Source organism: Alosa pseudoharengus, unplaced genomic scaffold, assembly GCF_046254945.1.
Source record: "Alosa pseudoharengus isolate Yale_2024_CS ecotype anadromous, Long Island Sound unplaced genomic scaffold, YU_APseudo_1.1 YU_APseudo_1.1_scf_20, whole genome shotgun sequence".
In the NCBI taxonomy this organism is placed as follows: domain Eukaryota; kingdom Metazoa; phylum Chordata; class Actinopteri; order Clupeiformes; family Clupeidae; genus Alosa; species Alosa pseudoharengus.
In genome coordinates, this window is record NW_027468664.1 from 28,678,750 (window position 1) to 28,703,658 (window position 24,909).

At 42.5% G+C, this 24,909-nt stretch overlaps 1 protein-coding gene, 10 non-coding genes and 1 pseudogene across 12 annotated transcripts; all 12 read left to right on the plus strand.

Moving 5' to 3' along the window:
- The first annotated feature begins 3,195 nt into the window (after positions 1-3,195).
- LOC143137199 (U5 spliceosomal RNA) lies at positions 3,196-3,310 on the plus strand. The gene has a single exon (XR_012989768.1). It is a non-coding gene; the product is annotated as a U5 spliceosomal RNA (small nuclear RNA).
- Positions 3,311-3,669: 359 nt separating this feature from the next.
- LOC143136937 (5S ribosomal RNA) lies at positions 3,670-3,788 on the plus strand. The gene has a single exon (XR_012989531.1). It is a non-coding gene; the product is annotated as a 5S ribosomal RNA (ribosomal RNA).
- Positions 3,789-4,354: 566 nt separating this feature from the next.
- Positions 4,355-4,469, plus strand: LOC143137200 (U5 spliceosomal RNA). Its single transcript, XR_012989769.1, has one exon. It is a non-coding gene; the product is annotated as a U5 spliceosomal RNA (small nuclear RNA).
- Positions 4,470-4,828: 359 nt separating this feature from the next.
- Positions 4,829-4,947, plus strand: LOC143136949 (5S ribosomal RNA). The gene has a single exon (XR_012989542.1). It is a non-coding gene; the product is annotated as a 5S ribosomal RNA (ribosomal RNA).
- A 566-nt stretch (positions 4,948-5,513) lies between these two features.
- On the plus strand, positions 5,514-5,628 carry LOC143137201 (U5 spliceosomal RNA). Its single transcript, XR_012989770.1, has one exon. It is a non-coding gene; the product is annotated as a U5 spliceosomal RNA (small nuclear RNA).
- Positions 5,629-5,987: 359 nt separating this feature from the next.
- On the plus strand, positions 5,988-6,106 carry LOC143136960 (5S ribosomal RNA). The gene has a single exon (XR_012989553.1). It is a non-coding gene; the product is annotated as a 5S ribosomal RNA (ribosomal RNA).
- A 566-nt stretch (positions 6,107-6,672) lies between these two features.
- LOC143137360 (U5 spliceosomal RNA) lies at positions 6,673-6,782 on the plus strand. Its single transcript, XR_012989923.1, has one exon. It is a non-coding gene; the product is annotated as a U5 spliceosomal RNA (small nuclear RNA).
- Positions 6,783-7,141: 359 nt separating this feature from the next.
- LOC143136971 (5S ribosomal RNA) lies at positions 7,142-7,260 on the plus strand. The gene has a single exon (XR_012989564.1). It is a non-coding gene; the product is annotated as a 5S ribosomal RNA (ribosomal RNA).
- A 566-nt stretch (positions 7,261-7,826) lies between these two features.
- Positions 7,827-7,941, plus strand: LOC143137202 (U5 spliceosomal RNA). The gene has a single exon (XR_012989771.1). It is a non-coding gene; the product is annotated as a U5 spliceosomal RNA (small nuclear RNA).
- A 359-nt stretch (positions 7,942-8,300) lies between these two features.
- On the plus strand, positions 8,301-8,409 carry LOC143136974 (5S ribosomal RNA; annotated as a pseudogene).
- Positions 8,410-10,187: 1,778 nt separating this feature from the next.
- LOC143136994 (U4 spliceosomal RNA) lies at positions 10,188-10,328 on the plus strand. The gene has a single exon (XR_012989575.1). It is a non-coding gene; the product is annotated as a U4 spliceosomal RNA (small nuclear RNA).
- Positions 10,329-10,783: 455 nt separating this feature from the next.
- Positions 10,784-23,144, plus strand: LOC143136726 (N-acylneuraminate cytidylyltransferase-like). 2 transcript variants are annotated; one of them, XM_076297424.1, is made up of 8 exons: positions 10,784-11,252; positions 11,484-11,626; positions 14,180-14,335; positions 15,125-15,255; positions 17,809-17,903; positions 20,701-20,872; positions 21,383-21,548; positions 21,842-23,144. In XM_076297424.1, the coding sequence occupies exons 1-8, from the start codon at positions 11,038-11,040 to the stop codon at positions 22,048-22,050; spliced, it is 1,287 nt and encodes a 428-aa protein (XP_076153539.1). In that variant the 5' UTR covers positions 10,784-11,037; the 3' UTR covers positions 22,051-23,144. The 2 variants fall into 2 exon arrangements, with proteins under 2 accessions (XP_076153539.1, XP_076153538.1); XM_076297423.1 differs by having other exon boundaries at positions 10,788-11,252; positions 15,122-15,255; positions 21,842-23,142.
- Positions 23,145-24,909: the final 1,765 nt, after the last annotated feature.

Sequence of the window (24,909 nt, forward strand, 5' to 3'; positions counted from 1 at the left end):
GTAGGATGCAGTGGCAGGCTTGGGCTGGATACAGCGGTTTGAAGGCCCTGGTTGACAGTCTGGCTGTGGGTCTTCAAAGTCCAACCTGTAAATATAAAAGAAAAAAAACACACAAGCACAATACTGTGAGTATCATATACAATAATACAGTGTCATACAGTACAGCTCCCAGTGTGCTGTGTGCTCATTGGGAAAAGATATATATAAAAAACTTAATAGCAATACAAATCTGATAAAATCTTTTATAATAAATGAGACTCTTTAGTGGTGAGAACCTTATAAGTATGGGTGTGCATTAACATTTTACGCTACACAAAAAAATAAATGGATAAAGTGAGCGAAGAGCTTACCTCCGCTTTTCCCCACGCCTTTTGCCAGCGACATGGTGAGGCTCCTGGTACTGCACCTGAGGTCTATCTGGTGGTGGCAGTGACGACGGCAGAGCAGGGGCATCAGGCATTGGTTGGCCTGACAGAACATTCCGGTGAGTCTTCACTCTTGGCCTGACCGTTGCCCTGAAGTTGGCCATCTTCTCCTCCCTCCTGAAAAAGTTGCTGATGGACTTGACGTTTATGTTGGGCAGCGGGATGGCGAGGCTGCCCACGACCGGGTCGTCCCTCACTCTGTCGGCAATCCTCTTGTACTGGCCTTTGATGGATGAGGTCAGCTTGCTGGGAGACGAGTGGAATTTGCTGCAGGTGGGATGGTGCTGCAGCATCTTAATCAGGAGGTACAGAAGACGGCTCTCCTCGGTCACCTGCGCTGCTTGGGGGTACCTCATCCAGCCAAACTTGGTCTTCTGGGCTGCGCTGGTCTCTGGCGTGTCGGCTCCGAGGCAACGACCAAAGAGGGTGTAGCCCCACCTGGACTCGTACTTCTTGACGAAGTTGGCGCCGGACCGGTCGTGGTCGTGGAGAGCAGCAGCAGCCGTGGCAATTTGCTGCCTCAGCACGGCGGGCACGAGGTGGTGGTGGTCGCTGTCGTCTGCCAGCTGGAGGAGAAGCGACGCAAGGGCCTCCACTTCCTCTATCCCTGGCAGATGTAGATCGCGTTGGCTGGCCAGGACATCCTGCAAAGCGGGGTCATCCTCTTCCTCCACCTGCTCTGCCTGAGTGAGGACGACATGCTTCTCACAGACGTGGTCTATGGGGTCCTCCTCCGACATGCCTCCGACACCCTCGTCAGCCTGCTCGTCCTCCTCTTCCTCGCCACTCTCCTCAGCAGCGGACTCCCCTTTCCCCTCATCCTCCTCGTCCTTCCTACACTGCTCCTCCTCAGCTGAAAAACATTACATTGTGTTAAGTTACATTGTGATTAGTAGTGATGAGTATTTACACACACATCCCGTGAGATGTAATAAAAGCCTATCACTGCACATATTAGTTTGATAGTGGTGTACTCATTAACAGCTTAAAAATCAGGTGTTGTGTTTACACATCCAAAGCATATTTAGACCTCGAATTTCGACTCCACACTGTAGTAACAACATCTACAAAGTCTAAACATGCTAGCCAGATGATCAGATGAGGGCTTAAATACATTTTAGAGACCCTGCAGCCCTCGTAAAAGTAGTAAGCAAAAACAGCCCATTCATTCATCACTTTGTTGTTAGCATGCAAATCGCGGTTGACATGTTTACACTTCTAAAGCATATTTACACATCGAATTGCAACTCCACATTGTTGTAACACCATCTCCATAGTCTTAAGAAGTGGGCTAGAGTGTTCGATCACGTTTTAAATGTATTTACAGAGATCGTCAGGTCATTACAGTGGCGATTAGTACTTCATTCATTTTCAATGCATTCATGCCAATCGCAGTTGGCATGTTTACACTTCTAAAGCATACTTACACGTCGAATTTCAACTCCAAACTGTTGTAACACCATATCCATGGTCTTAAGGAGTGAGCTAGAGTGTCCGATCACGATTTAAAAGTATTTCCAGAGATCGTCAGATAATTACACAGGCGATTGGTAGAAGCTAGCTCAATCATTCATTTCAATGCATTTAGCTAGCATGCTAATCACGGTCGATATTCTAACAAATCTAAAGCATATTTCAGCTTTACATTTCGAATCCACACAGTAGTAATACATTCTTCAAGGTCCCAACATGTAAAATCAATAGTCTGATCGGATTTTCAACGCATATGAGAGAGATCGAACCTAGCTATTTTAATGTAAACAAGCGGTGCTAGCCTAGTTAGCTACTAGCCAATTGGTGTCTGAAAATGAGTGTCAGTACGGCGCTAACTAGATTATCATGTCAAACCTCAGGCAAATTCAGGCAAATTATCCAAAATTACATAGAGTTTCAGTCATTACTTATCAAATAATTACACCAAACTTACCTGAGAATAAAAATATTAGTCTGTCAAATCTGTCAAACAGCTGACTGCATTAACAAAAGATGGCCGCCAGAATTTTTCTAACACAGCTCAGTCTCGAATGACGATTCCACAACAGAGGTCTCTGATTGGCTGATCGCTGCTCAGCTCTCCTCAACAGGGCTCAATGATTGGCTTGTCGTTCCTCAACTTTGCACAACAGGGCTCAACCATTGGTCCGTTGAGCAGGCTTTAGGGACTTGGGAGAGAATTCGCCTGGGAACACCAGGTGCTGTAAGCTTTTCTCTCTCTGCCTGTTAGAGCGCCCCTGCTGGCCGCAGCAGTCAACAGGCACCTTTCGCAAACTCGGATCCATTTTCTCTTCAACATTTTCTTTTCAGCTCTCACTTCATAATAAGTCACACATTTAATCTGTCAAATATATTGCGTTTGACCAAATTGTTGTGATTTCATATGAACACCAGGCTGTAGTGAGGATCTACTCTATCCATAGGAACTTTTAAAGCCTTCTACTGAAACATCATTGTCTGACTCTGAACCGCATTAAACCCAGCATAATCATGAACGAAACCCCCAAGAGGTTCTCGTCTAGTAGCCAATGTACGGCAGCTTCCCAGCATGCTTTGTGGGTTTTCTGGCCTTTGAAAAGAAAAAAAAAGGGGGAAAAAATACTTTTCATGGGCCACTTCTGAAAATGAATAGGCCGCATGCTGATAACTTCAACATTTGCATGAAGGTAAAGCAGTACTTTGAAGGTCTGTGTGTGGTGTTTAGGCTACCTGTAACTCTGATAGTGACCTGTGTCGCTGGCGGTGGCTAGCTGAAGTCATGGTCCAGCCTGGCACAACACTCATGGTTCTCTTCATATCGTATAAATCTTTCGCCTTTTACTAAAGATTTCCGTGGAAAGGACCACTATGAGTTGATATGAATTTTTTGATGCCCCACCTTACGGTGGGGTCCCTCGATCTGTGAAAAAGAAGCGCACTCCCTTTGCTTGTGCGCCGACGTGTACTGCTGATAGCGACGAACGATAGGGAGGAGCTTACACCTCGGCCGCACGGCCTGTTGTTCACGTGTGGTCGAACGTTCTTTGGACAGGTAGATTTCTGAAACTCTGATCAGTTTGGTTCTCTTTTGGAGCTCTTTCTTCAAGTAGCCTATGCCCGTCTGAAATATAGCAACCTCCTCATGTGTGTCTTTATTCCCTGATACAGCCTTTTTTCTGAATGAGTAAGTGGCTCAAGCCTGAAATCATACCGGGAGCTCTTACGCCCGGCTGCTGGAGGTTTATCAGGTCAACTTTGTCGGTGTGCACTTGCTTACGGCCATACCACGCTGAGCACGCCCGATCTCGTCCGATCTCGGAAGCTAAGCAGCGTCGGGCCTGGTTAGTACTTGGATGGGAGACCGCCTGGGAATACCAGGTGCTGTAAGCTTTTCTCTCTCTGCCTGTTAGAGCGCCCCTGCTGGCCGCAGCAGTCAACAGGCACCTTTCGCAAACTCGGATCCATTTTCTCTTCAACATTTTCTTTTCAGCTCTCACTTCATAATAAGTCACACATTTAATCTGTCAAATATATTGCGTTTGACCAAATTGTTGTGATTTCATATGAACACCAGGCTGTAGTGAGGATCTACTCTATCCATAGGAACTTTTAAAGCCTTCTACTGAAACATCATTGTCTGACTCTGAACCGCATTAAACCCAGCATAATCATGAACGAAACCCCCAAGAGGTTCTCGTCTAGTAGCCAATGTACGGCAGCTTCCCAGCATGCTTTGTGGGTTTTCTGGCCTTTGAAAAGAAAAAAAAAGGGGGAAAAAATACTTTTCATGGGCCACTTCTGAAAATGAATAGGCCGCATGCTGATAACTTCAACATTTGCATGAAGGTAAAGCAGTACTTTGAAGGTCTGTGCGTGGTGTTTAGGCTACCTGTAACTCTGATAGTGACCTGTGTCGCTGGCGGTGGCTAGCTGAAGTCATGGTCCAGCCTGGCACAACACTCATGGTTCTCTTCATATCGTATAAATCTTTCGCCTTTTACTAAAGATTTCCGTGGAAAGGACCACTATGAGTTGATATGAATTTTTTGATGCCCCACCTTACGGTGGGGTCCCTCGATCTGTGAAAAAGAAGCGCCCTCCCTTTGCTTGTGCGCCGACGTGTACTGCTGATAGCGACGAACGATAGGGAGGAGCTTGCACCTCGGCCGCACGGCCTGTTGTTCACGTGTGGTCGAACGTTCTTTGGACAGGTAGATTTCTGAAACTCTGATCAGTTTGGTTCTCTTTTGGAGCTCTTTCTTCAAGTAGCCTATGCCCGTCTGAAATATAGCAACCTCCTCATGTGTGTCTTTATTCCCTGATACAGCCTTTTTTCTGAATGAGTAAGTGGCTCAAGCCTGAAATCATACCGGGAGCTCTTATGCCCGGCTGCTGGAGGTTTATCAGGTCAACTTTGTCGGTGTGCACTTGCTTACGGCCATACCACGCTGAGCACGCCCGATCTCGTCCGATCTCGGAAGCTAAGCAGCGTCGGGCCTGGTTAGTACTTGGATGGGAGACCGCCTGGGAATACCAGGTGCTGTAAGCTTTTCTCTCTCTGCCTGTTAGAGCGCCCCTGCTGGCCGCAGCAGTCAACAGGCACCTTTCGCAAACTCGGATCCATTTTCTCTTCAACATTTTCTTTTCAGCTCTCACTTCATAATAAGTCACACATTTAATCTGTCAAATATATTGCGTTTGACCAAATTGTTGTGATTTCATATGAACACCAGGCTGTAGTGAGGATCTACTCTATCCATAGGAACTTTTAAAGCCTTCTACTGAAACATCATTGTCTGACTCTGAACCGCATTAAACCCAGCATAATCATGAACGAAACCCCCAAGAGGTTCTCGTCTAGTAGCCAATGTACGGCAGCTTCCCAGCATGCTTTGTGGGTTTTCTGGCCTTTGAAAAGAAAAAAAAAGGGGGAAAAAATACTTTTCATGGGCCACTTCTGAAAATGAATAGGCCGCATGCTGATAACTTCAACATTTGCATGAAGGTAAAGCAGTACTTTGAAGGTCTGTGTGTGGTGTTTAGGCTACCTGTAACTCTGATAGTGACCTGTGTCGCTGGCGGTGGCTAGCTGAAGTCATGGTCCAGCCTGGCACAACACTCATGGTTCTCTTCATATCGTATAAATCTTTCGCCTTTTACTAAAGATTTCCGTGGAAAGGACCACTATGAGTTGATATGAATTTTTTGATGCCCCACCTTACGGTGGGGTCCCTCGATCTGTGAAAAAGAAGCGCACTCCCTTTGCTTGTGCGCCGACGTGTACTGCTGATAGCGACGAACGATAGGGAGGAGCTTACACCTCGGCCGCACGGCCTGTTGTTCACGTGTGGTCGAACGTTCTTTGGACAGGTAGATTTCTGAAACTCTGATCAGTTTGGTTCTCTTTTGGAGCTCTTTCTTCAAGTAGCCTATGCCCGTCTGAAATATAGCAACCTCCTCATGTGTGTCTTTATTCCCTGATACAGCCTTTTTTCTGAATGAGTAAGTGGCTCAAGCCTGAAATCATACCGGGAGCTCTTACGCCCGGCTGCTGGAGGTTTATCAGGTCAACTTTGTCGGTGTGCACTTGCTTACGGCCATACCACGCTGAGCACGCCCGATCTCGTCCGATCTCGGAAGCTAAGCAGCGTCGGGCCTGGTTAGTACTTGGATGGGAGACCGCCTGGGAATACCAGGTGCTGTAAGCTTTTCTCTCTCTGCCTGTTAGAGCGCCCCTGCTGGCCGCAGCAGTCAACAGGCACCTTTCGCAAACTCGGATCCATTTTCTCTTCAACATTTTCTTTTCAGCTCTCACTTCATAATAAGTCACACATTTAATCTGTCAAATATATTGCGTTTGACCAAATTGTTGTGATTTCATATGAACACCAGGCTGTAGTGAGGATCTACTCTATCCATAGGAACTTTTAAAGCCTTCTACTGAAACATCATTGTCTGACTCTGAACCGCATTAAACCCAGCATAATCATGAACGAAACCCCCAAGAGGTTCTCGTCTAGTAGCCAATGTACGGCAGCTTCCCAGCATGCTTTGTGGGTTTTCTGGCCTTTGAAAAGAAAAAAAAAGGGGGAAAAAATACTTTTCATGGGCCACTTCTGAAAATGAATAGGCCGCATGCTGATAACTTCAACATTTGCATGAAGGTAAAGCAGTACTTTGAAGGTCTGTGCGTGGTGTTTAGGCTACCTGTAACTCTGATAGTGACCTGTGTCGCTGGCGGTGGCTAGCTGAAGTCATGGTCCAGCCTGGCACAACACTCATGGTTCTCTTCATATCGTATAAATCTTTCGCCTTTTACTAAAGATTTCCGTGGAAAGGACCACTATGAGTTGATATGAATTTTTTGATGCCCCACGGTGGGGTCCCTCGATCTGTGAAAAAGAAGCGCCCTCCCTTTGCTTGTGCGCCGACGTGTACTGCTGATAGCGACGAACGATAGGGAGGAGCTTACACCTCGGCCGCACGGCCTGTTGTTCACGTGTGGTCGAACGTTCTTTGGACAGGTAGATTTCTGAAACTCTGATCAGTTTGGTTCTCTTTTGGAGCTCTTTCTTCAAGTAGCCTATGCCCGTCTGAAATATAGCAACCTCCTCATGTGTGTCTTTATTCCCTGATACAGCCTTTTTTCTGAATGAGTAAGTGGCTCAAGCCTGAAATCATACCGGGAGCTCTTACGCCCGGCTGCTGGAGGTTTATCAGGTCAACTTTGTCGGTGTGCACTTGCTTACGGCCATACCACGCTGAGCACGCCCGATCTCGTCCGATCTCGGAAGCTAAGCAGCGTCGGGCCTGGTTAGTACTTGGATGGGAGACCGCCTGGGAATACCAGGTGCTGTAAGCTTTTCTCTCTCTGCCTGTTAGAGCGCCCCTGCTGGCCGCAGCAGTCAACAGGCACCTTTCGCAAACTCTGATCCATTTTCTCTTCAACATTTTCTTTTCAGCTCTCACTTCATAATAAGTCACACATTTAATCTGTCAAATATATTGCGTTTGACCAAATTGTTGTGATTTCATATGAACACCAGGCTGTAGTGAGGATCTACTCTATCCATAGAAACTTTTAAAGCCTTCTACTGAAACATCATTGTCTGACTCTGAACCGCATTAAACCCAGCATAATCATGAACAAAACCCCCAAGAGGTTCTCGTCTAGTAGCCAATGTACGGCAGCTTCCCAGCATGCTTTGTGGGTTTTCTGGCCTTTGAAAAGAAAAAAAAAGGGGGGAAAAATACTTTTCATGGGCCACTTCTGAAAATGAGTAGGCCGCATGCTGATAACTTCAACATTTGCATGAAGGTAAAGCAGTACTTTGAAGGTCTGTGCGTGGTGTTTAGGCTACCTGTAACTCTGATAGTGACCTGTGTCGCTGGCGGTGGCTAGCTGAAGTCATGGTCCAGCCTGGCACAACACTCATGGTTCTCTTCATATCGTATAAATCTTTCGCCTTTTACTAAAGATTTCCGTGGAAAGGACCACTATGAGTTGATATGAATTTTTTGATGCCCCACCTTACGGTGGGGTCCCTCGATCTGTGAAAAAGAAGCGCCCTCCCTTTGCTTGTGCGCCGACGTGTACTGCTGATAGCGACGAACGATAGGGAGGAGCTTGCACCTCGGCCGCACGGCCTGTTGTTCACGTGTGGTCGAACGTTCTTTGGACAGGTAGATTTCTGAAACTCTGATCAGTTTGGTTCTCTTTTGGAGCTCTTTCTTCAAGTAGCCTATGCCCGTCTGAAATATAGCAACCTCCTCATGTGTGTCTTTATTCCCTGATACAGCCTTTTTTCTGAATGAGTAAGTGGCTCAAGCCTGAAATCATACCGGGAGCTCTTATGCCCGGCTGCTGGAGGTTTATCAGGTCAACTTTGTCGGTGTGCACTTGCTTACGGCCATACCACGCTGAGCACGCCCGATCTCGGAAGCTAAGCAGCGTCGGGCCTGGTTAGTACTTGGATGGGAGACCGCCTGGGAATACCAGGTGCTGTAAGCTTTTCTCTCTCTGCCTGTTAGAGCGCCCCTGCTGGCCGCAGCAGTCAACAGGCACCTTTCGCAAACTCGGATCCATTTTCTCTTCAACATTTTCTTTTCAGCTCTCACTTCATAATAAGTCACACATTTAATCTGTCAAATATATTGCGTTTGACCAAATTGTTATTATTGATATTACCATGTTATTGATATTACCATGTTATTGCGATCTCTATTTTATACACTATTTTATACACTGGTTTTTACAGGTTTTCATATGTCGTACCAATTCACATGAGTTTAAAACATCAGACATTGCGACTGCAATTGTATTTTCATTTCTACTTTGCATTTCAATATTTTAAGCTTTTGCTCTGTGAATAATTTTGTGTTTTCATATAAAATAACATGTTTTTCTTCCACACTGGTTCAAATAAGTATGTAGGCTACATAAGTTGTATTAATAGATCATCTCTGTAAGTAATGCTAGAGTGGTATCTAATCGAGCTATTGTAGGCTAGGCCTACGTCTTTTTGGCGGCAGTCACGTTATCTTCACTTACTAGCTTTATGAAGAAAACACTTCCAATTTCTTGATTTCCTTTTACGTTAGGCTATACTGTAGATTTGGATATGCAGTCGCAAATTGTCTGATATCAATGGATCTTTTGTTTTATGTGTGAATGCAGAGGGAAATAAATACACTGAGAAAAATTCATGTGTTGAGCCATTTCATCATCACAACTGACACCTGCAATAGTGAGGGTCGTCACGCGTGATACAGCTTTTTTTTCTGAATGAGCTCGTGGCTGAAGCCTGAAATCATACCGGGAGCTCTTATGTCCGGCTGCTGGAGGTTTATCATGTCAACTTCGTCAGCTTTTCAAGCCTGAGCGATAGGCACATTTTGTGTGTCTTCATTCCGTGATAGGCCTACCTACAACGTTTTTTTTAGTATGTGACTCAAGCGTCACGCTTTGAAAGGCTTCTAATGAAACATTACTGTCTACAGCATAATAAAAAAATGTTTTTAGTACTTCAAATGAAATTGTTTCACCATTTAGAAAACCGATCTCATAATCTTTTATCTAATCATCCGATTGAACACTGCTTTAGGTGACAGCCTGTTATTAAGTTTTGTTTTTATACATAACCTAACTGATTTTTGTAATCACATTTAATTATAGCCGATAGCATTGATCTATAACCAGTAAACATACGTGCCGGTTCCATTTTCACAGGATGTTCTGTTTGCGTCGAACGTCGCCTAGGTTATGCCAGAGAATGTCTAATAAGGTTATGCCTATTTTACGGTCTCTTCATTTAGAAGCATAAGAAAAACAAAGATTAGCCAACCCTTAAAAGGTAGGCTATATTTCCGCGCATGATAGGCGCCCTTCACGCAGTGAAGACTGTTGCCGAATTCTGCAAGTCACTGTCACTCAACATTTAAGTGACACTGTTAAGCGTTTTTTTTCTGTGTATCCTAACCGACTGCTACTCTTTCTTATTTCTAAGCATATGACACTATTATTTTGACCAGCCTAAACCAGGAAGCGGAGTTTCCGTTCTATGACATCACATCAGTCTCCTTGTCCCAGCATGCACTGCGATTTCATTCATTGATTCTAAATTTAAGATATGTATGTCTGTGATTTTCTTTTCAGTGCATTTGTGTTCACATATGTGCATGTTATGTAGATATATATGATACAAGTATTTTAATGATGGCGTTATTTAAACCCGTCACTGTGAGTGCAAGCGGCTCTCTTCAAGACTCGAAAGAAGCATGAGAGACTTCAGCTTTGCGCAGTGGCAGTATCGTAGCCTATGAGGTTTATCCGAGGCGCGATTATTGCTAGTTGAAAACTTTACCCAATACCCCGCCTTGACGACTTGAAATATAGTCGGCAATGGCAATTTTTGACGGTCTCTACGGAGACTGATGTTCTTGTCTAATTGAAATATGTGAATGTGTGAAGTCGCAGTATAGCCTATAGCTATAGGCTATTTCTAAATACTGTTGTTTTTACGTCACCTGTAACCGTATGTTAATTATAGATAGAGGAAGTTGTAACAGTAGTAATTATTAATCCTTCCAAGAAATATTATACCCGTGGAATTACGCATATCAGATAGAATGTTTGGCAATGTTTCACTATTCTCTGCAACACCATAATGCAAAAAGAATGAAGCCAAGACACTATTTTTGTAACAGAAAGCTTCATTAGTAGGCCTAGTAGGCATATGCCAGTCCATTTTTTTTGTTTTGCCATAATGAGACTTCATCAGGAAAGTTTTCGTTTTGATATCTTGTTTTGTGCATGCACTTCTTTTCATTTTATTACGGTAAATGGAAGCAGAAGTTGATTGGTTTTTACATTGAATGAACTTCCTGGTCCCTAGGACAGGGTTTCCGACACGTTCTCCAGGGAAGAAATGCTTCGCTAAATCAGTGTTGTAGTGTTGTTCATGATCGTAACAGACGAAGAAACCTCGTGATAGTCGGCGGAACGAATTCCTTTCAATTCGCTTAAGTAACGTTAGTGTAAACAGCAGCGCGCACAGCAGTCTTCTATGGGTTGTAGTTTTCGTTGCAAACGCCACGTCTACTCGTCCATATCCTTAACGTTACCCACTGTAAGCTAAGTATGGCAGCAGCAAAGAAACGGCCTTTTCTTGGAGGTGAAGATATGGATGGCAAAAGGGTGAAAGACCTTCGTGGAGGCAAACCACACATTGCAGCACTAATTCTTGCGAGAGGAGGCAGCAAAGGAATACCCCTGAAAAACATCAAAATGCTCGCCGGCGTCCCACTCATTGGTTGGGTTCTTCGAGCTGCAGTTGATTCGGAATTGTTTGGCAGGTAGGCCTAATATTATTTCCAATTAAATGGTATTATCAGCACATACTAAGTCTATGTTTTTTTTATATATATAAAAATGCAGTGAATGTTTCAATGCTTTGGAAGTTGCTTTCACTGGAAGTCTGGTATTCTTAGGAATCGTGAATCATCTCTTGTAGCCTACTTGTGACTTACTTAGTCCTGAATCTCTATTCAGTATAACTGTATGGTTTCTGTTTTCTACAAATCTAGTATTTGGGTTTCCACTGACCATGAAGAAATTGAGAAAGTGGCGAAGGCATGGGGAGCCCAGGTACATCGCAGGAGCCCTGAGGTGTCCAGAGACTCATCCAGCTCTTTAGAGACCATTCAGGAGTTCGTTAGACTCAACCCAGGTAGGTTTGCATACTTAAGGGCCAGTTAATATCATACTACATTTCATTAGTGTCTTACATTAGGCCTACATTATTGCCAGTGCCTAAATCACACAGTGACGTTCTGGATGAACCCAGATATTTTTTAGAATGTTAATTTCCCAACATTCTTTTCACACTAAAGACACTGTTGTCACTGTCTTCCAATAAATTGCTGCCAGTAAAAGTTCTGTTTGTTCATTATATCAGTGGTCCCCAAACTTTTTCTTCCGAGGGCCAGCTCACTATGCCTGGCTCTAAGAGAGGGCCAGGGATTTGGAGTATATTAGTAACCATAAATAGCTTAGTGCTGTGAACAACAGCAGTCTACCTTAAGCCCTGCTTACACTGACAGACTTTGGAACGATTTGCAAAGATTCGGAAAAGATTTTTGAAAGACTACAGTCTCAGACCCTCTCACATCTAAAGACAAGTAGTAGAGTTTTAAGTCACAGACTATGATTTTGCAATGACTAGGGATCTTGCAGGGTCACTATTTAAAAGACTGCAACTAGATTAATTGAAATTATTACCCATCGTGCAATAGATAAACAGGAACTGAAATGATAGCATACTAAACTCAAAGTCGTATTTTCGTGTTTCTGCAGCATTGTTTCATGCGTGACATATCTAAACGATATAGAGTCGTTCTGTCATGTGGAAGACAATACATATAAGAAATGACAAATATTATAAGAATAACAAATAATCATATAGGCTACAGCTGTCACCTATTTTGCCACTTCCTGTTTTGTGTTGGAGAGAGGTCACTATTGGTTTTTATAGTTCACGTCACTATTTGCATGAGCCACGACTAGAAAGACTTGCGATAATATCAAACATGTTTGATATTGTCGTAAGGGCAAAACTAGAAAAGGACTGACTCCGACTGACTTACAACCGATAAGATTGGCACCTTACACTTAACGATCTAGTTGACGGGAGCGCGCCGCGATTCCAGTACAACTCCCATGATTTCTGTCCGACTTTGGAAATGTAGTCGCCGACTGTGAAAACAGACCAAAATCGTACAATGTAAGGCCGCCATTAGTTGAATATTCCATTACATTTAATCATAGGCCACTGCAATTTAATACCATTGTTAGCTGTGTTTATATTGCAATCATGCCATATCAGTGTAAAATGTAGCTCAATTGAAATATTACTAATAAAAATAGCATTCCCAAAAGTGTATTTTATTCAAAATGTGTGAACTCTGAACTCTGTGTCTTTGCTTACACAGCTCAAGTTGTTAACAAGCAATATCCTACAAAAAGTTCTCAAACTATGAGAGTTTTATGAAGTGCTGGCAAAAACATCTGAAATGACCACTTTCACTCACCTGATGAGAACTTTGTGAATTTGTATGAACATTTGAACGAGTGAATAAAATGTAGAAAAAATATCCCAGCAAGTCCCAGAAATATGACTTGAATAGAAGTTAGTTAGTTATTAACAATTAATTGATAAACTTGTAGAATACTTTGAGCACTGATGCAGTCAGCAAAGGCCTCTTACATTGTTTGCATGTAGGTCTACATTTCATTCCGTTTTCGATGGCAAACGCAAAACGGCACCAAAACAACCACCAGTGGACAAAAAGAGTATTACATGTGTACTGTTAAGACTCGCCATAGAGAATGAATGGGGGAAATTACGGAGGTTATAGTTTGACGATGTCGTATTCCCATGCGGGCCAGATGCTATATACCACGGACATGTTTTGGGGGGCCACCCAAAATGAAGTGGAGGGCCGTAGTTTGGGGACCACTGACTTACATAATCTTGTTGCAGTAAACCATTTTTTTTTTAAAGATACACATAGCTATTATCAGATCGTACCTAGCCCAACATGCCACCCAGTTCTTGGCACAGACCATGATTATCTCTCACTTCAATTACTGCAGCACCCTCCTCACGGGCCTTCCGGCTTGTGTGGAGAAGCCGCTAAAGATGGTCCAGAATGTGGTAGTGCACTAAACCCTAAACTATCAAATTCAGGTCCCTGATGGTTGCTTACAAAGTAATTGCTGGGTCTGCTCCCACTCTCTCAAATCCTCTCATAAAAGCTAATGTTAGCCCTGGCTGCTATGTTCCGCCAAGCAACATTGCCTTCCACTGCCGCCCTTACACACATGGCAAACCAGACCATTTTCATTTGCCATTCCCCAATGGTGGAACGACTTACCAAGCGCTACCACAGGGGTGTCACCCTCTCCATCTTCAAGAAACTCTTGAAAACCCAATTCTTTCGAGAGTAGCCTACCTCCTCTCCTTTTGCAAACATTTCTAGTAATCCATGCACTTACCATACACTTCCCTTATTCCCCTCTTTCTCCTTCCACCACTGTCTTCTTGGATACACTTGACTAGTGCTTATACGTCTGCACTCTCAGTCTTTTGGCAGTTGTATTTATTTCTGTAGTATTTATTATCACCCGATGTCTCCTCCTGCGCATAGGAATATTTATTTTACCAAAGGTCAGTGGCGTGCACACAGGTGTTACAAAGCTGTGTCTGTTTACATGCATCTAGGAGTCGACGTCATCTGCAACATCCAGGCTACAGCTCCTTGCCTGCATCCTCATCATCTAAAGCAGGCACTGGCTAAGATTACAGAGGAGGGATTTGAGTCTGTCTTTTCCGTTGTCCGGCGACATCACTTTCGCTGGCAAGAGGTCAAAAAAGGAGGTATGTGGCAAATTATATGAAGACATTCAGGAATGCAGGCAACTGATAAATGACCGATAAATAGCCAACCAGAGCATTCTGTGCATAGAATAGAATGCATTACCTTTTTTGGCTATTGCTCAATTGTACAGCCCATTTTAGTGTGTCTCTAAAACAGTAGGCTACATATAGTGAAGACACATCTAGTAGAATCCTAACCAAGTTTCACCACATTATGCACTGGATATTTAAGAGTACATACACCATATAAAATATGTATAAAATAACAATTAGGAATTTAAAAGTTACAGGTTTTTTATGACTGCTGAAAAATGGCAGTAGTTCACAGCACACTTAAGAGAGAGGAGAGGAGACTCATCAAACCATATCTTAAACTGAGAGTACATGTTATCAAAATGCAATTTTCCAAAGTTGAATTACAAATGTTAGTCTGAAGCCAATCTGAATTAAAATTACCGGTACTTAAAGTATACCATTTGTTAGCATCCAACATGTACAGGCACAGACATTCCTGACAGCTGTTACACAAAAGTAAGATTTATACTGGTTAAGAGTCTAGCACATAGAGTTCCTAGTCCAGACTTTTACTTGAGTTCAGTTTTATGTATTTTTAACACAACAGTGGGAGCCAGCACCCCCTGTGGTACCCCTTAAGAGTTGCCGCTGACTAACCTTTGCCCTTGAACTGTTGAGCAGGGATGGAAATTAGCACCAGTCAAGTGGCTGGTAAATTTCAGACACAAAATAACGATATAAAAAAAAAAAATCCCGTCCCGTATTTTACAGCAGGCAGTAGTACAGTACCGCTGAACCTGGACCCTAACAGACGGCCGCGAAGGCAAGACTGGGACGGGGAGCTGTGTGAGAACGGCTCATTTTACGTCACCTCCAGGGACCTAATCGAGAAAGGCATCCTACAGGTACGGTCTCTTGGCCTGGGGCCCGAGGGTGTTGCTGTGTGAGTCACCAAGTATGACATGACTTAAGTTAGAGTAACGCTATGGGCGCGGATCTGTTTCCACAGCGCACAGTGCTCCACCATGCTTTCTAATTGCCCCTGTGCCAGCATCATCTATGCATATTTCATAAGAGAAGGTCTCAGAGTATTAATATATGTATAAATGAAATCTCAAAAAAGTTTGAAGAGGGCGCTTTCTGGACTTAAAGCTGTATGTTTGAGGTGCTCTTTGGATGGGAAGGTACTCTTGGTTTTAAATAGTTAAAAAGCCTTTATTTTTGTGGCTTGGTCATATTAAACCTTTAAAACACTTTGACACGTTTCAGCATCAAGCTTTCATCAAGGAGTCAAACAGTTCTGTAGGGGAGGAAAGGTTCTTTTAAAATGACATTCAACCAATCAGAACCTTCCACCTGGGAGAACAGGTGTACCTGTATACATGTGTCTAAAAATAGCCAGCAGGTGGCATCCTTGCATCCCACACAGTTCAACAAGAAAAACAAATCTTACATATAAACGACATACAAGAAAAGGTTACAAAACACACTCTAACACCAAACTTATAGTGTAGTACAACAAACCAACACCAAAGAAAGACACTTAAAGGTGCGATTTGTAGGATTTTTACCGAACGTTCTGTAGGCCAAAATCAAAACACTGGTGAACGTTCTCAAGACTACCAGACGCGAGCCTCTTCTGGGTTGCCAGAGGTAATGAAGACTTAGCTAACGTTAGTTGACCTGCAGCTGCTTTAACGTTTCTCCAACCATGACCCAGCTACACATTACGGAAACAGTGAAAACAAAAAATACCTCTCTAATCAACATAACAGCAATGCAGATAAAGTTTAGCCTAGGCTACCTGTTGTGGAGAAATATGGCCAGCTCTGCGCCAGACTTGATATTCTTCGTTTGACGAAGACGTCACCATCTCAGGAAGCTCCTCCGATGTCCACTTAATTTGTTTCTTGTTTTAATTTTGGAAATTTGCCTGCCTCTCGTAGGCGTTCATGACTACAACTGACAGCTGTTGACAGTTGGCCTTTGCTAATTTGGCAACCCAAATAGGAGGACGCGCTAGCCCATTATTAATACGCTATTCTAGAATTAATCATTCAAAACATAAACGAAAATTCCAAGAGATTCCGCCCCGTAACTCATTTTTTTTTTCATGGGTTTTACGGGTTAGAGTAATGTTGTCAAATAAGCCATTACTTCAATTCATCGTGTTTTCTTACTCTCTGACAACATATGGTGATCATTTTTGGAATGGTTACAGTTTATTTTCCATTATTTCCTACATACTGGACCTTTAAATCAGAATCTTCATTTAGGCCAGGATATTTAGTTTCTTGTAATTTAGATCCAAAAAGTTTCCCGTTGATTTCATTGTCGTTGCCTATTGCCCTTTCTTATGGTAAGTGGAATGTGGTCAATATCACAGGCCTGTATGGGTCAATAGTGTGCCAGATAGTGTCTTAACATCGGATAGTTGATGTTGCCTGTTTGAATGGCATATTTGTGTTCTACCAGTCTGTCCTGCAAGTTTCTTTGTGTCCTTCCTATGTACAAAACTTGTAGGACTTGCTTGTAAGACTTGCACGTAAGACATTCAAGTCTATAAATGACAAAGGATGTTTTACAGTTAATAAAGTGGTTAATGGTAAGCTGTGTTACAATGGGGACATTTGTAGGAACCTTTGGGCTTAGAGCATAACCATGTTTGTTAGTTATCTGGTTTGAGATGACTGCGGACCAGTTTATCCTGTAGAGTAGGACATCTTCTGAAGCTAAGTAGAGGTGGTTTAGGGAAGACCTGGCTCAGCACTTCATCACTTTCAATAATAAATTCCTCTTTATAATTTGTTTAATTTGATGGACTGTGTACTGTATGTAGCGACAAAAAACACTCTATATTTTGTTTGTTTGGGTATTTTTCTTTGTAACAGGAAAGATCTGTCCACGTGTATGGCTCTAGTGTACCCCTTCTGGTGTGTAGTGTTCCTATAGCCCCGTTCTTGAAAGCGTGTCACCATTTCCTTACATTTGGTCTCAAAAACCTCCTGATGGTCATAAATTCTCCTGACCCTTTAGAATGGCCCAAATGGAACTTTCTCTTTGCCATTCTACATGCCAAAAGTCACCAACCTAATTGGCTTATTCAGTAGGTTTTCTATATACTGACGTATTATTATGACATATATATATTATGAATAATATGGTATTTACACATACATTTACACATTTGCATTGACACGTGGTGTCACCCAATGCAGTAAACTTGCAGGAACATGCAGGAACCGACCAGCTTTTTCATTCCTCTACTAAACAGTTGGAAAGATTTTGTAGTCTCTATATTACAACTCAGAATGACAAACAAAACTTTTCTCGCCCATGTTTTTTTTTTGCTATTTTATTTGAATGTCGTCTAATAGCAGTTTGGTTCAACAATTATATACATTTAGTACATCCTGTTGTATCTTTATTGTCATTTCCCTGTGGCTGTGTTCTTGTAGGGTGGGAAGGTTGCCTACTTTGAGATGGGTGCAGAATACAGTGTGGACATTGATGTTGACATCGACTGGCCCGTGGCAGAGCAGCGAGTCCTCAGGTAAGTAGGACTGATGTTTTAGGTAGGAAGGGAAAATGAGGAAAAAAGATTCACATCCAGTTGTCTTTAACAATTAGTAATAACAATATCTAAATTGATTAAACCTAGCACTACAAACCATCCTCAGGAAGGAAGAAGTGGAAAAACTACCATGGAACGATCAGGGCATTTCAAGAGAGAAAGAACAGTATATGACAGTAGTACATTATTTGTACTTGTTTGCTCATAAGTGATATCATCAAATAACACTCTGATACCCATGCAGAATAATGATAATGACCATGACAATGACGGCCCCTCACGAGGACTCATTCCAACAAATCCTGCCCACTACCTAATATGAGTTTGACACCTCTGATTTAAGGTGTAGCACTGCCGAAGAGACTTTTGTTTAATGCTGATGGCTAACATGCATCTGACAGTCTGACAGTTTTTGACAGACAGGATGCTGGCGTCAGTTTTTTTTCTTACTAAAATATTTTCTTGTCAATATAGAGTGTATTGCATCTAATGGCGGCCCTACATTGTACGATTTTGGTCTGTCACAGTCGGCGACTAAATTTCCAGAGTCGGACAGAAATCATGGGAGTTGTACTGGAATCGCGGCGCGCTCCCGTCAACTAAATCGTTAAGTGTAAGGTGCCAATCTTACCGGTTTTAAGTCAGTCGGAGTCAGTCTTTTTCTAGTTTTGCCGTTACGACAATATCAAACATGTTTGATATTATCGCAAGTCTTTCTAGTCGTGGTTCATGCAAATAGTGACGTGAACAATATAAAAACCAATAGTGACCTCTCTCCAAACACCAAACAGGAAGGGGCAAAGTAGACGACAGCTGTAGCAAGAGACCTGATGAAACCCATGAATATGATCATTTGTTATTTCGTTTCTTATACATCATTAGTCGGCTCTTCCACGTGACAGAACAACTCTATATCGGTTAGGAATGTCACGCATGAAACAATGCTGCAGTAACACGGAAATATGACTTTAAGTAGGCTAGGCTATCATTTCAGTTCCTGTTACAGTTTTTTCTGAATGCTTAAGCACAACCGTGATTCTTATAGCACAATTTCTAAAACTATTAATACTTGCCTTGGACTAGGACATTGCATGTGATGTAGACGAAATTTTGAGAGAGACGACCCGATGTAGACTGATTTGTTTTGTCTCAGTGAAATTGCTATTTTGTGTTTTGACTTGGAAAAACACACTTGTCTTTGTTTTGATGTGTGTAAATAAACACCAATACTTGAAGTTTGGATCCCTGTATGTTTACAGAACTATGACAAAGTATAACCTCAAACTGACAGTCTACCTTGTGCACAGAGAAAGCAAAAGCCAGTTGTGTTTTTTATTCATACCATCAGTGTGTAGTTGGCACATTGTGTGCTTATTATTGTGATGACTTGTGTGTACTGTTTAATACGAAAACACCATTTTTACGAAGGTGTGAAGACTTAAGCAAGGTGTGTTGGCTTTTGCAAGAGAACTAAAATGTTTTGCTGATTGGGTGAAAGGTTTTCCTATTTTTGTGTAGAGTTTTGCAAAAAAAGCCATAGTTACAAAAAATGTGCTTAAGCAATCAGAAAAAACTAATATCTATTGCACGATGGGTAATAATTTAAAGGAATCTAGTTGCAGTCTTGTAAATAGTGACCCTGCAAGATCCCTAGTCATTGCAAATCATAGTCTGTGACTTAAAACTCTACTACTTGTCTTTAGATGTGAGAGGGTCTGAGACTGTAGTCTTTTTAAAAAAAAAAATCATTTCCAAATCTTTCCAAAGTCTATCAGTGTAAGGAGAGCTTAAGACAATTCAAAAGTGTTTTGAGATTTCAGAACAAAGGATGCCAAAAACGTGTGGACAGGGTCAGTCTACACACTTCCCCTGGCTTCAGTCATCTGAAGTTGCCCAGGGCCTGCTCCCTTAAAACCATGTAGACCCACAGATAGCCATTTTCCACCGACAGAGAACCGGCTCCGTTCCTGTTCACAAACCAACATTTGAACCGGTCGGAGCATTTCGACCAAACAACAAACGGTTCGGAACGTGGCACTTTGGTTCGGAGCTTGAACCAGAAAATAGTTGTTTTTCCTGTGAACCGGAGTGTGCGTAGGCAGACATTTAGCAAATAGTATATGGAACAAAGCTCCATACAAATATCAACACGGAGGTCTAATTTGAATGACAGCTAGCTGAACCAATAAGACAACATAATGACCATTAGAATTAACTTAGCTTGGCTGTTAGCCTGGTCGGGACCAGGCTAGGTGCATCTATTTAGTGAAACCAAGTCAAGGTTAAATTCAGCCGGGATAACCAAAAATCCTAGCTTAATCCCTTATCTAGGTTTTATGAAATACCCCTGTGGAGATAAAACATGAGAGAGAGAGAGAGAGAGAGAGAGAGAGAGAGAGAGAGAGAGAGAGAGAGAGAGAGAGAGAGAGAGAGAGAGAGAGAGAGAGAGAGAGAGAGAGAGAGAGAGAGAGAGAGAGAGAGAGAGAGAGAGAGAGAGAGAGAGAGAGAGAGAGAGAGAGAGAGAGAGAGAGAGAGAGAGAGAGAGAGAGAGAGAGAGAGAGAGAGAGAGAGAGAGAGAGAGAGAGAGAGAGAGAGTGAGTGAGTGAGACTCTCTCACTCACTCTCTCACTCACTCTCTCTGAGTGAGTGAGTGAGTGAGTGAGTGAGTGAGTGAGTGAGTGAGTGAGTGAGTGAGTGTAGGAACTTGTTTGTACTACTAATGTCCCCATGACATTTATGTATGCTTATTTTTGTGCATATGTATATATGTCCGTAGGTATGGATACTTTGGCAAGGACAAGCCTGAGGTGGTCCGGCTGCTGCTGTGTAACCTGTCCGGCTGCCTGACTGATGGCCAGATCTACATGTCTGCAGAGGGCCTGGAGATGGTGTCTCTCAACACCAGAGACAGCATGGGCATTCACATGCTGCAGAAGGAAGGGGTGGAGGTAAGAGTCTAACGTAGATTAGATCAGCCTTATTGTCTTCCTATGGGTGTGCTGTAGCAAGTATTGTGTAGTGGCCTGTCATACTCGCCCCACCCCCACCTTAACCTCGGCCCTTACTCCCCTGATCATACTCAGTCTCCGCCTACATGTACGACTGGGTTTCAGCATCCAAAGAAAGACAGAAGCGTGAATTAGTGGTCCTGTCACGTTCAGCACTTTGTGGACTGCATCAGATGTCAGTGTTATACTGTCGTTGTTACGTCGTCTTTCAGGCGACTGATGTGATGACAAATGTTTGTAAGAGTAAGCATTCGGAATGCTGCGTTCCAAACAGCGGTTCAGAAGTAGCTTACTTGAGGGGTATAAAATTACAATTTTACATCAGCAGACCCCACAACAGAAACAGACAAGAAACATGTAACCAATTGACACAAACAGTAAAATAAATGATTGCAACAAGTACATGAGTTGAGATGTAACTGTTTCCCCCTCTCCCCCCTCCGACTCTAGGTAATCGTCATCTCTTCCATTGATAACCCAATACCTAAGGTCATGGTGGAGAAACTGTCCAAACAGATTGGCTGTGAGATCAGGCACAACGTGGAGGACAAGCTGTCGGAGGTGGACAAACTGAGGAAGGAGCGTAAATTGGTGTGGAAGGAAGTTGCCTATATGGGTACGTTCCAGGGATGGAAATTAGCATCAGCCACCAGCCAAATGCTGGTAAAATATGAAAGTGGCTGATAGATTTCAGAGACAAAATAATGATTTGCTATTGAGTGTCTGGTGAATGTTCTCAGTTATCTGTCCGTGGCTGGTGTATGTTCTACAGCAAAGATGGTGTTTACACTATGTTTGTCTCAACAACTCAACATTTATATTAATGGATCAATATTACTGGATGCTCTCATGTCAGCAGATACTGGTTGTGCGGTTTGATATCTGATGTTGTCTATGTCCTGACGGTAGGGAATGACGAGCCTGACGTGCAGTGTCTGAACCTGTCAGGCCTGAGTGCAGTACCACAGGATGCCCCGTTGGTGTCGCGCAATGCCGCCAAGTACGCCTGCCACAGTGCAGCCGGGCGTGGAGCACTCCGTGAGTTCGCCGAGCACATCCTCCTGCTCAAGAAGAAGGCGAAATCTCAGATGGAACAGGACCGTATTCTCCGGGACTAGAGAACCGTATTCTACAGAATGTCATACACAAACGCTGGTTTGAAGTGCAGAGAGCTAAGAGGTTTCAAATTCAGAAAGATACGTGGTTAAAGTCCAGAGAGATGATTTTGTTTCATTTTCTATGGATTTAAAAAAAAAAAAAAACTTTTTTCATGAAGGTTTTGTGGGGATGCCTGTTAATTTAAAAAGCATGTTTATGAACTATGAAAGTGTTTCTGTTTACCCAAAGATATAATGGTTTGTCTGTTTGTCTTAGCTCTCTTGGGATTCAGAATGTAATTGTGCAATAATAAGCATCACTGCTGTTCTACATCCTCTACTACAACCTGAGAATGTTGGGTGAAATAACTTTTTTTGAATGTTGGCTTGTTTTTTTTACCTAATTTGTACCTTGTGTCATGATTTTTGTTTCTCACTATAATTTGAGTCAGCGAGATAGTCCCTAATAAGGGCCCAGAGTTTGTAAGTGCAATGTTACTCAGCCTTCCACCAAATGCCCAGAGGTGAATACTACAAAGCAAGGTTTGTAGTAAGGCAAGCAACTTCAGGAGTAATTGCTCTCCAAACAACATGCTTTTTTACAAACAATAGGAGCTTAGTGCAGTGTTCTTTTAGAGATCAACGGTTACTCCCAAATTTACTTGGGATAACCAGTTTCCTTGCTGAATAGTGCAACCTTCCACTAAAAGTCAGTCCAACAATCTATGGGGGGATGCAACAGCAGCCAAATGGCAGAGGGACATAGGTCTACATCACTGACACCTTAGACTTGGTTGATAAACCAAACTAAACTGCCCTTTATTATCTGATTTTTTTATTGGGCTTACAGTGTCACTTGAATCATGCATGCACAAATCAATGTGAAGAATGTCTGAATGTCAATCATTATTTTTTGTTACCACTTCATCTGTGAAACGATGCCAGATGTATTGGCTGATGCACTGTCTTTAAAAAGTTGTCAGAACAGTGTTGATTTTAGTTGAGTGGATGGATGTACTGAATTTGAGGCTGTAGGGTCAACACAAAAACACACAGAAGATGATGATTGGTCATGTTCATTTTGGAGTTTGTTGAAAATATTTATGGGAAAAATGGGCAATCTATATATTAATAATGTCTGTTCAATAAACATGTATTTCTTTGAATTTGACTGGCTGATCATATCTGGCATTTCTTTTCTTGATAAATCTCATGCAGATGTGATAAATTATCACTAAATGGCCATACTGCATTATAGATGACAATTTAGAAGACAAGACAAGGAATAGCCTACCTGGTCGTCAACTCTCCGGCGCTTTTTGGGCAGGTCAGAGCAGCAAATTTCGTCTCGTTTCTATTTTGCAATGTACCAGCTGAAGGGTGAGCTATCCAGCCCCTGACAGAATTGGGCATTTTGGCTCCAAACTAAGAAAACATCCGCCTCATCTGCGTTGTTAAGGGAAAGTTAACTTACTTGGCAGCTTGTCTGTCTGTGGCAGCCACACATGGTCAGCAGCATTAGTTGGGCCAAACTAAGATAAAGGTGGGGGCGCCTATTCAAAACATCAACATTGTGTGTCAGCCAATCAAATATACCACAAAATAATTAGGAGAAAGAATGTGTCTAAAACTATAGGCTACATGTTATGTGTGTTGTATGTATTGCAACTAAAGACTGAGTCCGTTTTGTGTTTGTCTTCTCTCCTGTCAGTCGACATGAGGCCTGAGTGAGAGAGTGTGTGTGTGTTGGCCAGCTGATTTGCATGAAGGTCACATATCTGTTACAGACTGTAACTGAGAATACACATAAGAAAGATGCATCTGACTGTTAACTGTATTGAATTGTTTTTTTTGCTTCCTCTCAATAAGATAATTATTTTTGTTTTTGCTTGGGATTCAAACTTGTTTGATTTACTGAACTATTCTCAACTAAACTGAAGCCAAGATTTTGTTAAGTGTCTGAAGTCTAACTCCTTCTCTCCTGTTGAGTTGTTCCTTTTCACAAAGGTAAAGGATATTCTGTGGTCACCATTGAGGGCACTCTTGCTGGTACGGAAAACACTAACACAGGTACAGATCTTCTCTGACTTAGCTGTGTGTGTGTGTGTGTGTGTGTGAGTGGTTGTTATCTCTGCACTTGAAGGTCAGGGAGCCAGTGTAAAGAGAGAGCGAGAGTGGAGAAGAGAAAATACATTTATTACACTTGAATTATGAAGTTAAAGATATTTTATATCTAAGTTCGACCAATTTGAAAGTGTTACTTGTCAGAGGAGTCTTAACTTCTCTATTAAAATGACGCTTTGACGTTGATAGCATACCATATTAATTCAGTCAAGAGTTACTTCTCTTACAGAGTGGCAACATGTTTTGTTTTAGTTTGTGTTTGGTCAACATGCCTCAATTATTTTATTTTGTTGGTTTTCCTGTCAATGCTAAAAGAGACACGTACAGCCCTTGTTTGAAATTCTTGTTAGATTTGTCAGTTTGGAAAATTATATGCCATTGAATTACAATTGTCATTGAATAATTTGTACAGTCCTAGTTGTTTTTCCTCTGGAACAAAATGGAGGGGGGTGATCTTTCAGTCCTGGTTCTGGGGTGGGCCTCTGGAAACACCCGTAAGGGAGCTGAACACGCAGCAACAGGTAAACCGGCAGGCAGTCCAGGGCTGTTAGGTTGCTACATCCCATCTTATTTTTTTCCCCCTGGTGATTCAGGCCCTAGCCTTAGAATAAGATATACTCAGAGAAGCCTGAGATTCTAAAATATGAGAGATCTGTCGGCAAGGGCGCTAGACCCTGCTCACAACAAGTAAGGTAACAAACCACCAACATTTGATTAAGTGACTACCCATTGGGAGTTTAGTCACGCTTGAATTAT

Excerpts from the sequence above, each read along its gene's own strand:
- LOC143136726 (XM_076297423.1), top strand. The coding sequence starts at position 11,038 with ATGGCAGCAGCAAAGAAACGGCCTTTTCTTGGAGGTGAAGATATGGAT. Across the intron at positions 17,904-20,700 it reads GCAGAGCAGCGAGTCCTCAG|GTATGGATACTTTGGCAAGG; the intron begins GTAAGTAGGACT and ends ATATGTCCGTAG. Across the intron at positions 20,873-21,382 it reads TGCAGAAGGAAGGGGTGGAG|GTAATCGTCATCTCTTCCAT; the intron begins GTAAGAGTCTAA and ends CTCCGACTCTAG.